Raw genomic sequence first — 14,021 nt, 5'->3', positions numbered from 1 at the left:
GTGATGGTGATGGTGATGGTGGTGATGGTGATGGTGATGGTGATGGTGGTGGTGATGGTGGTGATGGTGATGGTGGTGGTGGTGATGGTGGTGGTGATGGTGGTGATGGTGGTGATGGTGATGGTGATGGTGGTGGTGATGGTGGTGATGGTGGTGATGGTGATGGTGATGGTGATGGTGATGGTGGTGATGGTGATGGTGATGATGGTGATGGTGGTGATGGTGATGGTGGTGATGGTGGTGATGGTGATGGTGGTGGTGGTGATGGTGGTGGTGATGGTGGTGATGGTGATGGTGGTGATGGTGGTGATGGTGATGGTGATGGTGGTGGTGATGGTGGTGATGGTGGTGATGGTGATGGTGATGGTGATGGTGATGGTGGTGATGGTGATGGTGATGATGGTGGTGATGGTGATGGTGGTGATGGTGATGGTGGTGGTGGTGATGGTGGTGATGATGGTGGTGATGGTGATGGTGATGGTGGTGATGGTGATGGTGATGGTGGTGATGGTGGTGGTGATGGTGGTGATGGTGATGGTGATGGTGATGGTGGTGGTGATGGTGGTGATGGTGATGGTGATGGTGGTGATGGTGATGGTGATGGTGGTGGTGATGGTGGTGATGGTGATGGTGGTGGTGGTGGTGATGGTGGTGATGGTGATGGTGATGGTGATGGTGGTGATGGTGATGGTGATGGTGATGGTGGTGGTGATGGTGGTGATGGTGATGGTGGTGGTGGTGATGGTGGTGGTGATGGTGGTGATGGTGGTGATGGTGATGGTGGTGATGGTGGTGATGGTGATGGTGATGGTGGTGGTGATGGTGGTGATGGTGGTGATGGTGATGGTGATGGTGATGGTGATGGTGGTGATGGTGATGGTGATGATGGTGGTGATGGTGATGGTGGTGATGGTGATGGTGGTGATGGTGATGATGGTGGTGGTGATGGTGGTGATGGTGATGGTGGTGATGGTGATGGTGGTGATGGTGGTGGTGGTGGTGGTGATGGTGGTGGTGATGGTGGTGATGGTGGTGATGGTGATGGTGATGGTGATGGTGATGGTGGTGGTGATGGTGGTGATGGTGATGGTGGTGGTGATGGTGGTGATGGTGATGGTGATGGTGGTGATGGTGATGGTGATGGTGATGGTGGTGGTGATGGTGGTGATGGTGATGGTGGTGGTGGTGATGGTGGTGGTGATGGTGGTGATGGTGATGGTGGTGATGGTGGTGATGGTGATGGTGATGGTGGTGGTGATGGTGGTGATGGTGGTGATGGTGATGGTGATGGTGATGGTGATGGTGATGGTGGTGATGGTGATGGTGATGATGGTGGTGATGGTGATGGTGGTGATGGTGATGGTGGTGATGGTGATGATGGTGGTGGTGATGGTGGTGATGGTGATGGTGGTGATGGTGATGGTGGTGATGGTGACGGTGGTGATGGTGGTGATGGTGGCAGTGAAGGTGGTGGTGATAATGAGGGTGGAGGTGATTGTGATAAAGGTGCCCATAGGGAACTAGAACATAATGGCATAACATTCATATGACCTGATTGCACATGCCCAGGTGCTAATAGGGAACCTGGATGGACCCAGGACCTCAGGGTCCTTGGGTTTCTGCTGTCTTCTGGCCACTTGCAGCACCAGCGCAGGTGCCTGCCGCCCCCTCCCCCTCCCAGCCACGCCCACCCCCTTCCAGAGCCCTTCAGCCCCCAGGGCCCTGAGCTGGGCTCCTTAAGCCCCTCAGAACCCTGCGGGCTCCCCCGCGGCGCCTGTCCCAGGAGCTCCACCGGGACCCTCACCGGCCGGCCGTCTCCTCCCTGCCCCCTGCTTGGCCTTCTCCGGCCCACAGCCCCCCAACCTCCAACTCTCTTATATAACTCTCTGGTTTGGAGCAAGCATCGTCTCCCCCAGGAAGGCCTCCGTGATGCCCCCAATCCCAATTAGCCACCCTCCTCTGCTGTCCCGGGGATCCTGACTCCTGCCCGGAATCCCTGGCTTAGAAGTCGAGATAGACCCAGGATGCCTCTGGGTGCAGCACGGAGCCTAGCACGTAGTAGGTGCTCAGAAAATGTCAGGGAGGGGAGAAGGAGAGAAGAATGATGTAAGAGAGAACAGAAAAAGCAGAGTAAAAAGAAAGGAACCCACAGATCTGTGTGCAGGGTTTGGGGAGGGAACCGCATGTCCTGGTCCCCTCTGCGGTCTGCGCCTGCGTCACCCCCGCATCGCCGTCTGGGGCCTGACATGGAGCACATCTTAAGAAATTCTGTGTTCCCTTCAAAAATCAACCGGACGCTCATGGCTGCCCCCTCTCTGCCCTCGCAGCCTGAACCTCAGCAACAGCGACATCCTGACCATCTACGATGGCGACGAGGTCACGCCCCACATCCTGGGGCAGTACCTTGGGAACACTGGCCCCCAGAAACTCTACTCTTCCACACCGGACCTGACCATCCAGTTCCACTCGGACCCTGCTGGCCTCATCTTTGGAAAGGGTCAGGGATTTATCATGAACTACATAGGTAGGTGGCTCAGATGTCTTTTTTTTTCTTTTTTTTCCTTTAATAATGGTTTCCCTAGATAGACCTGTTAGAAAGTTTTGTGCCAAGGAGATTGTTAAGATATTGGTACAGTCAGTATGTATGTTTTTTTAAGAATCTGGGCTAGGGTTGGAGTCTCAGTACTGTCATCAATGGCTGTGTGACCATGGGCAAGTTACTGACCCTCTCTGAGCCCCCTTTTTGTCATCTGGGAATATGGGAACAGTGGTGACCGGGTTTCGTCTGGAGTCAGCTGAGATCGTGCATCTCAACAGCCCTGCTCCCATATCTGTACCTTCTCAAAACACACGCTTCAGCTTCTTGCCTGAATCTGAGGCTCGGCTCTCCCTAGGATTTTTCTCCCCTGCCACCCTGTTGGACAGGGACAGTTCTACGTCTCCCACTTCATGTACTTTGGGCCCTAGAGATGCAAGAGGCGTCTGCCTTGATCCTCAGAGGGGCTGCCTGCCCTTCCTCTCCTGCTCATCTTGAAACAAAGCCAAGAAGCGCTCTGCTGTACCACTCAAGCTCTGTCCCATGGGACCATCCTTGTCCCTCTCCCGTCACCTGCCCTCCCTCCTTAGTGGCTCCATCCTCAGTCCCAGCTCAGCCTCTAAACCCGGGCTCCATCCTGGCCTCCGTCCTCTCCTGCCTGTGCTCTCCTCCAGGTGGAAACAGCCCCGTGTCCCAGGGACCTCTGATAGGCACTTCCTGCCTTGACCGTGAACTTGACCAAACAGCTCCCTGGGACCCGATGTCTCCAGGCTCAGACCTAAGGCGGCCGGAGGGAAGGGTCTCGCTCCTGACCCACCAGCCACCACCACAGGCATGCTCCATGCCGGGAGCGGGGACCTTGCTTCTTGGCTGGCTCCTCTTCCTCTCCCCCACGTCCACCCACCGCTCAGCTCCACTGCTCCAGGTGGCTCAGACCCAGGCGCCACCTCACACCTCTCCTCGGCCCCCACCTACCGCCTGCCCTCCTCCCTGCGGTGGGGAAGCTGGGTCACCGTGAGGTCCCAGTGAGCCTGGCCCTGGGAGGGACGTGGCGAGCACAGAAGATCTGGCCCGATTGTGTGGTGTCACACAGCCCGGGACCAGGGAGGACAAGGGACGCCCCCATCCAGGCACAGCCGGGGCAGCCCTCTAGCTCCTCCAGCAGAGAATCCGGGGCCACGGGGTCAATCGGGACCTGCCTTCCGCAGACATCCGGAGGGCGGTGGGTCACACCTGCAGGTCCCAGCAGGCAGGATCCAGCCAGTGACCAGAGCTGGGGCCGGTCCCTCCCAGAACCGCAGTGGCATCGTCATTCCCAGAGTGCATGGGGAGAGGAGGGTCCTTGCCACCCAGCCCCTGTCCACCACCACGTCACCAGGGACGCTCTGGCCGGAGCCAGTGTCCACGTCTCGAGTTCCTTTGCGCCCTTGGCCTGGGGACTCACCCGCCCCCTGTCACCTGCGTGGCCTCCCTGCACCATTCCTGGCCTCTGAAGCACAAGCCGCTCCCTGACCAGCTCCAGCCTGCTGTGTGCTAAAATGAGGTCCTGCCTTCATCCTCCCCAGCTGGGGACAGTCTTCATTCTCGCCTGCTACACGTCCCGACTCAAAGACGCTAACACAAGTATCGATCCTTTGTCACGCTTCTCCAGGGCCCTGTTGGCCTTGATTGCGCTGCTGAATATCGTCAGAGTGCCACTGCAGCCAGGCCTGTGAGTCCCGCCTCGGGCACAGCAGGGGAGGCTCAGCTGGCTGTGGGCCAGGTGCCCTGGGGCCAGCTGGGGGGCAGCTGGTGGCCGGGTCCAGGCTGCTCCTCAGACCTCCCCTCCCCCGGCTGAGAGACGCTCCGGTGGCCGTGCCCACCTCCCCTCGGGTGCCGAGTCCACCCTCCGGAACCACGGTCAGCCGGATGGCACACGTCCCCCTCTGTCGGAGGCTGATGGAGGTCAAGGGGGCAGTCTGGCTGAACTTGAAACTTAGACTTGTGTGACATTTTACAGTTGACAAGTGGACACACACACACACACACACACACACACACACACACAATTCTATTTCACAGGAAATGTGGTATCTCTGATTTCCAGGGAGTTTTGCTCACCAAAATCTCTTGAAACCTCCTGTAGGTTGGCTCCTCCCTGGGCACCGGGGTCTGGGAATGAGCAGAATCCTCTCCTGCCCTGAAGGAGAGGTGGTCCCATGACCCCATGTCAAGGTCAAGCACAGAAGGGGCTAGCACGGATGGTGGGGATGCTTCCCAGGAGACATGCAGCCTGACCGATTTGGGAAACCCAAGAGAGAGACAGAGAGAGAGAGAGAGAGAAGAGTTTCCTTGATTCCCGTTTCTTTTGAAGAAACACCGTTAACCTCCCAGGAATGGTCTACGGAGCTCTGTTCCATCTTCATGCTGATCAATCGTCAGTGACTGCTTCAGTGGAAGACCCTGTTGAAGAGCACTCAGCAGAGTCCCCTCTGAAGTCAGGGGACAGGGTGCCGCGATCGATGGGTGATGCCTGTCACAAGGTGGGAGAGGCGTCCGCTCCCTGGCTCTAGATTCAACCAACATGGACACGGCTCTCCTCCAGGGGAGGGGTCTGATGGTCTCTAGGGATCTGGGGTCTCTAGATGGCACTGAAGCTCCCCATCTGACCTAAAGTCCTAACCCCAGCTCTGGAAGATGGCCAAGACTTCATCTGCTGTGGATGCTTCCAGAAAGACCCCGGGGCTGAGTGCTCTGACCTCCCAACTCTCCTTGGCACCGACGGCTGCCCTTGCTGTTCTTGGCCCAGTGCCCGTGGCCAAGGGATATAAAAGCACGGAGGAAGGAGCCATGCTGTTTAAGGATTCCTCAAACCACAGGGTGAGAAGCCAGCTCCCTGCTGTCGGCCAGCTGCAGTCACACACGGCGCTGGACTGAAGATGGGCCTGTCTGGGTTTGACACTGACAGAGGATCGAGAGGCTGGTGGGCAGGGGTGCGTATGTGGTGACTGGCCACCTCTTCTGGGTGCTCGTCTTGACCATGAACCTGAAAGCGTGACTTCAGACCCTGGGTGCTTACTAAGGTGCCCGGGGGACCTTAGTCCGATGGGTAGATGGAGACACCAGGTCAGCTTAGGGCGCACACAGCACAGTCGTGCCTGCCTCCGGAGCCAGCTCACCTCGTCCTGGGGGTAGACGGGGTCGTGGCTCTTGACCTACCGATGACCACAGTGATGCCCACAGCAGGTGGTGGATGTGGCAGGAGCCACGCAGCTTCTCAAGGAAAGAGGACAGAGAGAGGGGGTTTCCAGTTTCTCATTCTTATAAGCAGGGACGGATCTTTCTAGAACCCCCAGGGAAGGTGGGTGGGTGGAGAAACCCGCCGATTCCTGAACCCGGGTCCCTGGCTACCATCTGGGAACTGAAGAAAGGAAGTGTCCAAACCCAGGCCGCCCAGTTAGTAAACAGAGGGGCCGAGATGTGGGCCCCAGCTCTGCATGACGGTGGCAGCAACTGCATAAGGGACCTCTGTGACAAAGGCCAGGGAGGAGGAGGGGGGCCTGCAGAGGGCGTGGGCGCGGGGCTCACACTGAGACCCAGAGAAGCCCAGATTTCCCGGCCACAAAGCATCTGATCCAAGGAAAGCCGCGTCCCTGTCTCTGCCCGGGTCTCCTCCCTCTGTGTCCCCCAGCCGCTGCAGCTGTGTTCCAAATGCAGGGCTCGGCTGATTCTTCAAAGGCCTAAAGATAGAGGCCCCTGTCCCCCCACCAGGCCATTCTAGAAGCCATTTCCCTGCCCCTCCCTCCAGCAGACACCCACGAGATCTCCGCTCTCCAATGCAGCCATGATGAAGTCCCAGGAACAGCGCCGCTCCTCGGGACGGCTCTCCGCAGACAAGGGGGACGCTTGGCTTGCCCCAGAAGCACAGAGGAACTTCAGATTAATTACACGGCATAACGGCTCCGTTCTCTGAGGCTGGCGGGTGCGCGCCGATGCAAGGATAGTAATAGTGGGCTCCGGACCGCTACCGTAGGAACAAGGGTTCAAGGGAGGATGAGAATGGATAAGCGCTCAGTGGCATTTCCCAGAGCATGGTTAGTGCTCCCTGGTGACATGCAATGTGACTAGAGGAATGTACTAATAATCCTTTCTGTTTGCATAGATGAGCATTGATCTTAATGTGTATTATCTTCAGGCAGCTGGGCATGGTGGTGCTCACCTGTCATCCCAGCAACTCAGGAGGCTGAGGCCAGAGGATCGCAAGTTCAAAGCCAGCCTCAGCAACTCAGCGAGACCCTGTCTCTAAATAAAAATATAAAAAGGGCTGGGGATGTGGCTCAGTGGGTGAGCACCCCTGGGTTCAATTCCCAGTACCCCCCCCCCACAAAAATAAACCCTCAGTACAGGTCTTACTGATTCACCAAATGCACCGATGGCCAGAGAGGAAGAAATTGAATGTATTGCTAATGTATTTCTGTGTAATAGAATCTACCCCAAATTAGCCATCAATAGGCATTTTCTCACAAAGTCTGTGGAATGAGGAGCAGCCTGAGCTGGCTGGCCCTGCCTGGGGGTCTTCATGAGGTCAGGGAGGGTCCTGGTCATTCCAGAGGGGCCGGATGACCTGCTTCCCAATGGCTCAGACACGTGACGGGCCAGTGGGTGTGAGGCCTCAGTTGCTCCCGTGGGGACTGCTCCAGAGGGCTGCTTGGGCACCACCACAGGGCAGCTGCCGGCTCCGAAGCCCGGGGTCCAGAGAGAGCGAGGAGACAGCCTCTGGGCATGTCCCAGCCCCACCTGGTCACCTTTGCAATGGCCCGTTCAGTTCAGGTGGGGACCACAGAGAGTGCATTCCAGGGATGAGCAGGTCCTGGAATCCACAGGAGGCCGGCCTCTGCGTGGCTGCTCCCTGGTGGCTGTGGGGCACCTGAGGAGGATCGACGGCCGGGATGCGGCAGCACTAGGCTCTGCGTGGCTCCGCATCCTGAGCTGGTGTCATCAAACCAAGAGTCTCCACCAGTCAGTCCCGGGGTCTGTGGAGGGTCGTGGTGAAATCTCCCTATGAGAAGAGTGGCCCCTCCCTGGGGATTCAGACAGGTGCTGCTTCTTTGGTGAGGGCTTTTCTCGGATGTGCTCTTTCTTCCGACACTGACACGGGTATCCCGAGCCGGAAAGGCCCCGTCCCCTCTAAGGGTGCTGTTTCTGTTTTGAAGAGGTATCCAGGAACGACTCCTGCTCCGACCTGCCCGAGATCCAGAACGGCTGGAAGACCACGTCCCACACGGAGCTGGTGAGGGGGGCCAGGATCACGTACCAGTGTGACCCGGGCTACGACATCGTGGGCAGCGACACCCTCACCTGCCAGTGGGACCTCAGCTGGAGCAGTGACCCCCCGTTCTGTGAGAAAAGTAAGAACCCTCTTGTTTCCTTCCCTGAGTCGGTGGGCGGTGGGTCCTGCCCTGTTCACCGGCTCAGCCGCCCCCTCCCTCCACTCATGCTGATCTGTAGGTCCCGGTGAGCGCCCAGGCTCAGAAAACTGGAAGATGTGCAGATGAGTGAATGGGTGGAGGGGAGACAAGAGGGAGTGGTGGGGACTGCGGTGAGAGGAGCAAGCGGCCTGTTCAGAACCAGCACCCAAACCAGGTCTCCCAAACACCGGGGCTGCAGAGAAAACCAGCCCGGGACCCCCTGAGACAGGAGCCCCGTCCTGACCCCGCGTCTCACGGAGCTGACTGCCTCCCGGGCCTGGCTCCCGGGCTCCGGGGCTCCGGACTCCTTCCCCCACTCACCACTCCTGCCCCTGCAGGAGATGACCAGGCGGGTGACCGTGGCTGACTCTAGGATCTGGAAGGGGGGCTTAGGAAGAGGTAGGGCTCCTGGTCTCTGCCCTCATGTCTGTTCGCAGAGGGGGGAGCTAGGCTGGGAGGAGCCCCTGCCCTGCCACTGGCTTCCCACCTCCTCAGTCCCCAGCCTAGTCCCCACCTCCTGCAGGGACTCCTGGGGACACACGTAGACCGGCGTGCCTTGATCATGACTTGAATCAGAGGAGCACGCTAAGAAGTGGGGTTGACAGAGGGAGAAAAGGTATCGGAAGGGACGTGGGGTCCCCTATAAACTCCCATCATCACCGCTTCCAGAAAGTGGCCTCACTGCAGGGGCAGGACAGGTGCTGCAGGAGGCCCACAGACCAGCGAGTGGGGGGGTTGTCCTGGGTGTCGTGTGTGTGTGTGTGTGTGTGTGTGCGTGTGTGCACGCGCGCGTGTGCATGTGGATAAAAGTTGAAGCAGTGAGGAGTGAGCTCCCCTGGACCAGCTCATGAGCGTGGTCCCCGGCCCCGCCGCCACCCGGAACACCTTAAAGGCTTGGGAAGGTCATAAACCAGCCCTCGGTAGAAACGGCTTCTTGCTCGCCTTCAACTTTGCCGAGAAAAGTCTCCAATCTGAGTCAAGAAATTTTTAAATTATTTGAAATGTAAGATTTTTCATTTCTAAAATCCTGGAGTCTGTATTTGAGTGGTTCTGCTTCCGGGCCAGCCCTCGAGGTCCCACTCGAGTGGAGGACACCCACCAAGTGGCCTGATCCCGCCTCCCTTCTAGAGAAATGAGGTCCGGGGAGCCCCCAGAACAGTGGGCACCTCTAGGAAGGCCTCTCTGGGGCCAGCGACCCTCCTGACATGGGCAGTGCCCGGAGCCACACGGTGGGCGCCCACTGGCAAAGCAGGCTGGCTAGGCGGGCAGCCGGGGCCGTTACAAAGAGAAGGGGACAGTCCCTTATGACCTGGCTCTCTGGCAATGGACTGGGGGGGGGGGGGAGAAGAGGGAAGGAAGGAAGGAAAACAGAGAAAGAAAAATGGGGAGAGAGAGAGAGAGAATCAATAGCTACAAAGTCATTCTGTGGTGGAGGGATTCGTACCAACTGCCCAGCAACTGCCCTGGGTCTTCTTTTTTTTAACTCAGAAAAATGGAGATGGTTCCACCCCATACGTGCTGCCTACCTCATTCCTTCTTAATTGGTTTATTGTTTTACTTTCCTCTGTATCGATTCTTTAATTAAAGACGGACTGGATTCTGGCTTTATCTTAATCAAACACCGTGAAGAGGAGTGACCCAGGACCTCCTGAGGTGGCTACCCATAGTTAGCACTTCCCTTGTTAAAAGATTGGCTGCCAGGCCAGGTGGGGCACACCTAGGATCCCAGTGGCTGGGGAGGCTGAGGTGGGAGGATGGCAAGTTGGAGGCCAGCCTCAGCAACTTAGTGAGGCCCTAAGCAACTTAGTGAGACCCTGTCTCTAAAAATATATATATTTTAAAAGAGGGGTTGGAGGAGTGGCTCAGTGGTTAAGCATCTGGGTTCAATCCCTGGTACAAAAAAAAAAAAAAAAAAGATTTGCTTTGCCTCCTTTTTAAACAAGTAGTAGGGGGACATATGGCCTTACCCACAGACCTTTGAGGCCCCGTGCAGATCCTAAGACAGGTTCCTAAAAGAGGCCTTACACCCGGGTCTCCTTCCTCCTGGCCCGGTCTCCAGCCTCCTTTAGCTCAACGAGAGATGCCCCTTTCGGAAATTTTCTAGAACATTCTGTAACTCTGGGCCAAGCCGCGATCTGACGCCTCTCGGTCTGATGTGCTCTCGCGCAGTCATGTACTGCACCGACCCGGGGGAGGTGGACCACTCGACCCGCCTGATCTCGGACCCCGTGCTGCTGGTGGGCACCACCATCCAGTACACCTGCAACCCGGGCTTCGTGCTGGACGGCAGCTCGCTCCTCACCTGCTACAGCCGCGAGACCGGGACGCCCATCTGGACCTCCCGCCTGCCCCACTGCGTCTGTGAGTCCCGGCGGCTGCTGTCGCCTCCTGCGCAGCTGCAGACCGGCTGCTTCTCACGAAGGGCTGGGGTGGCCTTCTGCTGTAGGGAGGGTCTTTATCCTCATGGCCACCACCCCACCGTGGTCAGCGGGGACCAGGGCCCTTGGACTGTAACATTTACAGTCATGATACAGAGTACCCACCCAGACCCCCTCTCTACTTCCTCAAGAAATACTGCTGTCTTCATTGGAAGAATAGGATGCTGAAGTTCAGAGAGGGTAATTGTCTACCTGGGGTCACACAGCTAGTTAACAGCTGAGGTCAGACATAAACTCAGAGCTCTTTAAAGCTTTTCCTAGGGACCCTGCTGGGCTCTCAGGAGTCACGCCATTGCTTGAAGAAAGCACCGGGTCATGTAGAAGGGACAGCACTCCCCTAGTAGTTGTGGGGTAGACATTGTCAGTGATGCTGCTATTTTTACATAGAGTGCTGCGAACAGCCCCGCTATGGATACAGCCAGGTCACAGTCAAGTGACTGCACAGGGACCTCCCCTCCCCACAGCGGCCCCTGGGGACCAGCCCGCATCACCTGGGCCTTGGGGCATAGTCAGCCTCCGAGCTGTGGCCGAGAGGAAGGCAGATCATGACAGTCACCGTGCACAGAAAGCGTGGGACACGTGTCATCCATATATCGTGATTGTGTGTGAGTGTGCACAGATGTGTGTGTGTGTGCATCTGTGAACATATCTGAGGCCCAGGAGGACGTGGTGGAGGTCACGACGCTCCCTCAGACTCAAACTTGGGACTCTCCCCTCCACGTCCACCACCGCTCACGCCAGCCCTAACCCGACCTCCTTTTGCCTTGGCTGACAGACGGGCACAAACTCACAGCCCAATGAGACTTCAGCCTGTGGCCCTGCCCCTGAGCCTCGGCCACACCTCCTTCCGCAGTCCCTTCAGGTTCTGTTATGGGTGGAGTGGTATTCCTCAGAAGAGCTGGGTTAGGGTCCTGACGCCCCATAACTGTGGCCTTTATCAAGATCAGGGCCTGCTGGGCCTGGTGGCCCACGCCTGTCATCCCAGCAGCTCAGCAGGGTGAGGCAGGAGGATCACAGGTTCAAAGCCAGCCTCAGCCAAAGCAAGGTGCTAAGCAACTCAGTGAGACCCTGTCTCTAAATACAAAATAGGGCTGGGGACGGGGCTCAGTGGTCGAGGGCCCCTGAGTTCAATACTGGGTACAAAAAAAGGGGGGGCCTTTCTTTACAGGTGTGACAAATTAAGATGTGGTCCTATTATATTGAGGGGGGTGCTACTCCGGTGACCCGTGTCTTATGAGAGAGCCAAGCACTGGGGTGGGGCCCGTGGTTTCAGCAGCTGGGGAGGCTGAGGCAGGAGGATCACTTGAGTTTGAGGTCAGCCTGGGCAACCTAGTAAGGCCCTGTCCTAAAAGGAGGCAGGGGAAGGGGCTGGGAAACGGTGTGCACGTGGAGACTCAGCCTGGGCCAGGCCACACGGGGACAGGGGCAGAGACAGGAGCTCCGGGCCTTGCTGGCCTCGACCGGAAGCAGAGACCCCATGGGTCTCAGGGCACAGTCCTGTTGCACCTCGACGTCTGCCTTCCCACCTCCAGGGCCCAGGAGCAGCTGTGATTCTGAGCCGCCATCAGGAAGGGATGACGTTCTCCCTCCCCACGGCCTCCCCAGGAGTCCCCCGAAGCCGCGGTGGCAGCTCAGGGTCAGAGCCCAGGGAGGAGCCGCTCAACACAAAAGCGTGTTTGGAGCACAGCAAGCGGAGCTGCCCTTGATGAAAAAGGAAAAGGGATTCCGCTCTGAGACGCAGCCTCCCCAGACCCTCCCGGCTGCCCGGCCTTCCTAGATCTCAGCCAGCGGCCTCCCTCCCTGCGGCCCCACCTGCAGGCAGTTAGAGGCTCCCCGACAAAAAAAGACGCTAATGAGCCCGCCAGCCAAGGGTGTCAGGTGGCTCGCTGGGCTCCCAGGGGCTGGGAGAAGCTGCCCTGGGGTGGCAGCTGGGTTGCAGGCAGCAGGCGAGGGTGACGGGGGATGACAGGGGCCTGTGGCAGGTTTTTGGACACACCCCCAGCTCTGCTGGGAGACTTTGGGCAAGTAACTTGCCCTCTCTGGCCTCAGAGCCTTTGCCTGGGAAAAGAAGTCATACTGTCTGTGGAGCAGGGTATGCTTCCGTGACTTTAGGGTCTTGGATGACCCTGTCCATGATGGATTGGCCCCCTCATGGGGGCCTGTGGCAGCACATTTCGGCAGCATGACCTGGTGGAACAAAACTCCGTACCCCAGCACAAGGACGTGGGAGCAGAGGCGGCTGTGGGCACGCCCCCTTCCAAGGGCACGCCCCCTTCCAAGGGCACGCCCCCTTCCAAGGGCACGCTCCCATGACCTAAAGCCTCCTGCCAAGCCCCGCCTCTTCAAGGTTCCCGTCCCCCAACAGCACCCAGGTGGGACCAAGCCCTGACTTGTGGGCTTCTGGGAACCCCTGAGATTCACAGTAGGTAATGGCAGCAGCTCATCTGCTCAGTGAGCGCCTCCTGTATGCAGCCACATCAAAACCGAGGCCCCCACGCTTGACGCCCTGGGCCCACACACCCGGTGGCCCACTTTCGAAGCAGTCGGTGCGAACAACATTCAACCTGCTGCATCTCGGTGGTGCTACACCTGGGATCTGAGGTGCCCCAGAGGCTCCTGGGCTCCCTCAGGAACGTCCAGAGGTGCAGGACAGGTCCTGAGAGCTGTGACTGAAGCTGTCCTTCCTGGTTGGCACCACCTGGGGGGTGACCGGGGCAGGTGGGCAAGGCTGGCGGAGGTGGGTGGGGGTGGCCTGGAGGGATACATCCTCCCGGGCCCCTCCTCTCTGCCCGGAGCCTGTCCCTGGGTGAACTTGGGGATGACCTTGAGCTCGTGGAGCAGTTCACAGGGGTCTGACGGAGGTCCCTGTGTTCCCTCAAAAGTTTTGAAAGCCCTCCTGTGAGTGCCTGGTGGCACCCCAGGGTGCCCCGGGGCAAAGTTTGGGAACCACAGTGCTAGCCCCTGGACACACGGCAATGGCCAGGCAGACATGATCCACACTCTCACGGAGCCGGAGCCTACAGGAACCAGGGAGGAGAAACAGGCCTAGGAGTGACATAGCAATCCATCTTTGGGTCACCTCCTCCAGGAAGTCCTCCTTGACCCCAGGACTGGACCATGTTTCCCACAGAACCTAGAGACCATCTCTCACGGCACATGCTGCAACTTATCACAGCCACCTATTGAGAGCTCATAGGATCAGACACGAAAGTCACTTACTGGGACGGCATTCAAACCTCCCAGGCCCTTCACAGAGCGCCCTGAACTCGGGGTATGAGGATGTCGCAGCTGGGCCGAGCCTCCATCTGCTGTGGCCAGACTGTGGCCGCTGTCGGGGCTCATGGACAAGCTCCCCCCGTCGGCCTCCCTTGGCCAGCAAGTGGAGGCTGCTGAGTGTTGATCTTCATTTAGAAAAATACTGAGCTCTGAGAAAGCAAAGCCCAGAGAAACTCGGGAAGACCCTGGGGGGTTAAGCACAGAGGGGCTCCTCATTAGAGAAAACCGTTACACACACAGGACACAGAGCGCAGTGGGTCCCGGTGACATCCCAGCCCTGCTGCTTACTGGTGGTGTTATGTGGCTTCAGACAAGCCGGTTTCC

At 58.1% G+C, this 14,021-nt stretch overlaps 1 protein-coding gene across 1 annotated transcript in view; it reads left to right on the top strand.

Moving 5' to 3' along the window:
- The window catches only part of Sez6l (seizure related 6 homolog like), a 60,948-nt gene that overhangs the window by 33,930 nt on the left and 12,997 nt on the right, over nucleotides 1–14,021 (top strand). The window contains exons 10-12 of the mRNA XM_077796444.1: nucleotides 2,328–2,524; nucleotides 7,729–7,923; nucleotides 10,153–10,344. Of these exons, the coding sequence (XP_077652570.1) occupies nucleotides 2,328–2,524; nucleotides 7,729–7,923; nucleotides 10,153–10,344 (584 nt within the window). The remainder of the gene's footprint in view (nucleotides 1–2,327; nucleotides 2,525–7,728; nucleotides 7,924–10,152; nucleotides 10,345–14,021) is intronic.

This window comes from Urocitellus parryii, chromosome 3 (genome assembly GCF_045843805.1).
Source record: "Urocitellus parryii isolate mUroPar1 chromosome 3, mUroPar1.hap1, whole genome shotgun sequence".
NCBI lineage: Eukaryota > Metazoa > Chordata > Mammalia > Rodentia > Sciuridae > Urocitellus > Urocitellus parryii.
This window is presented reverse-complemented; position numbering and strand designations above follow the sequence as displayed.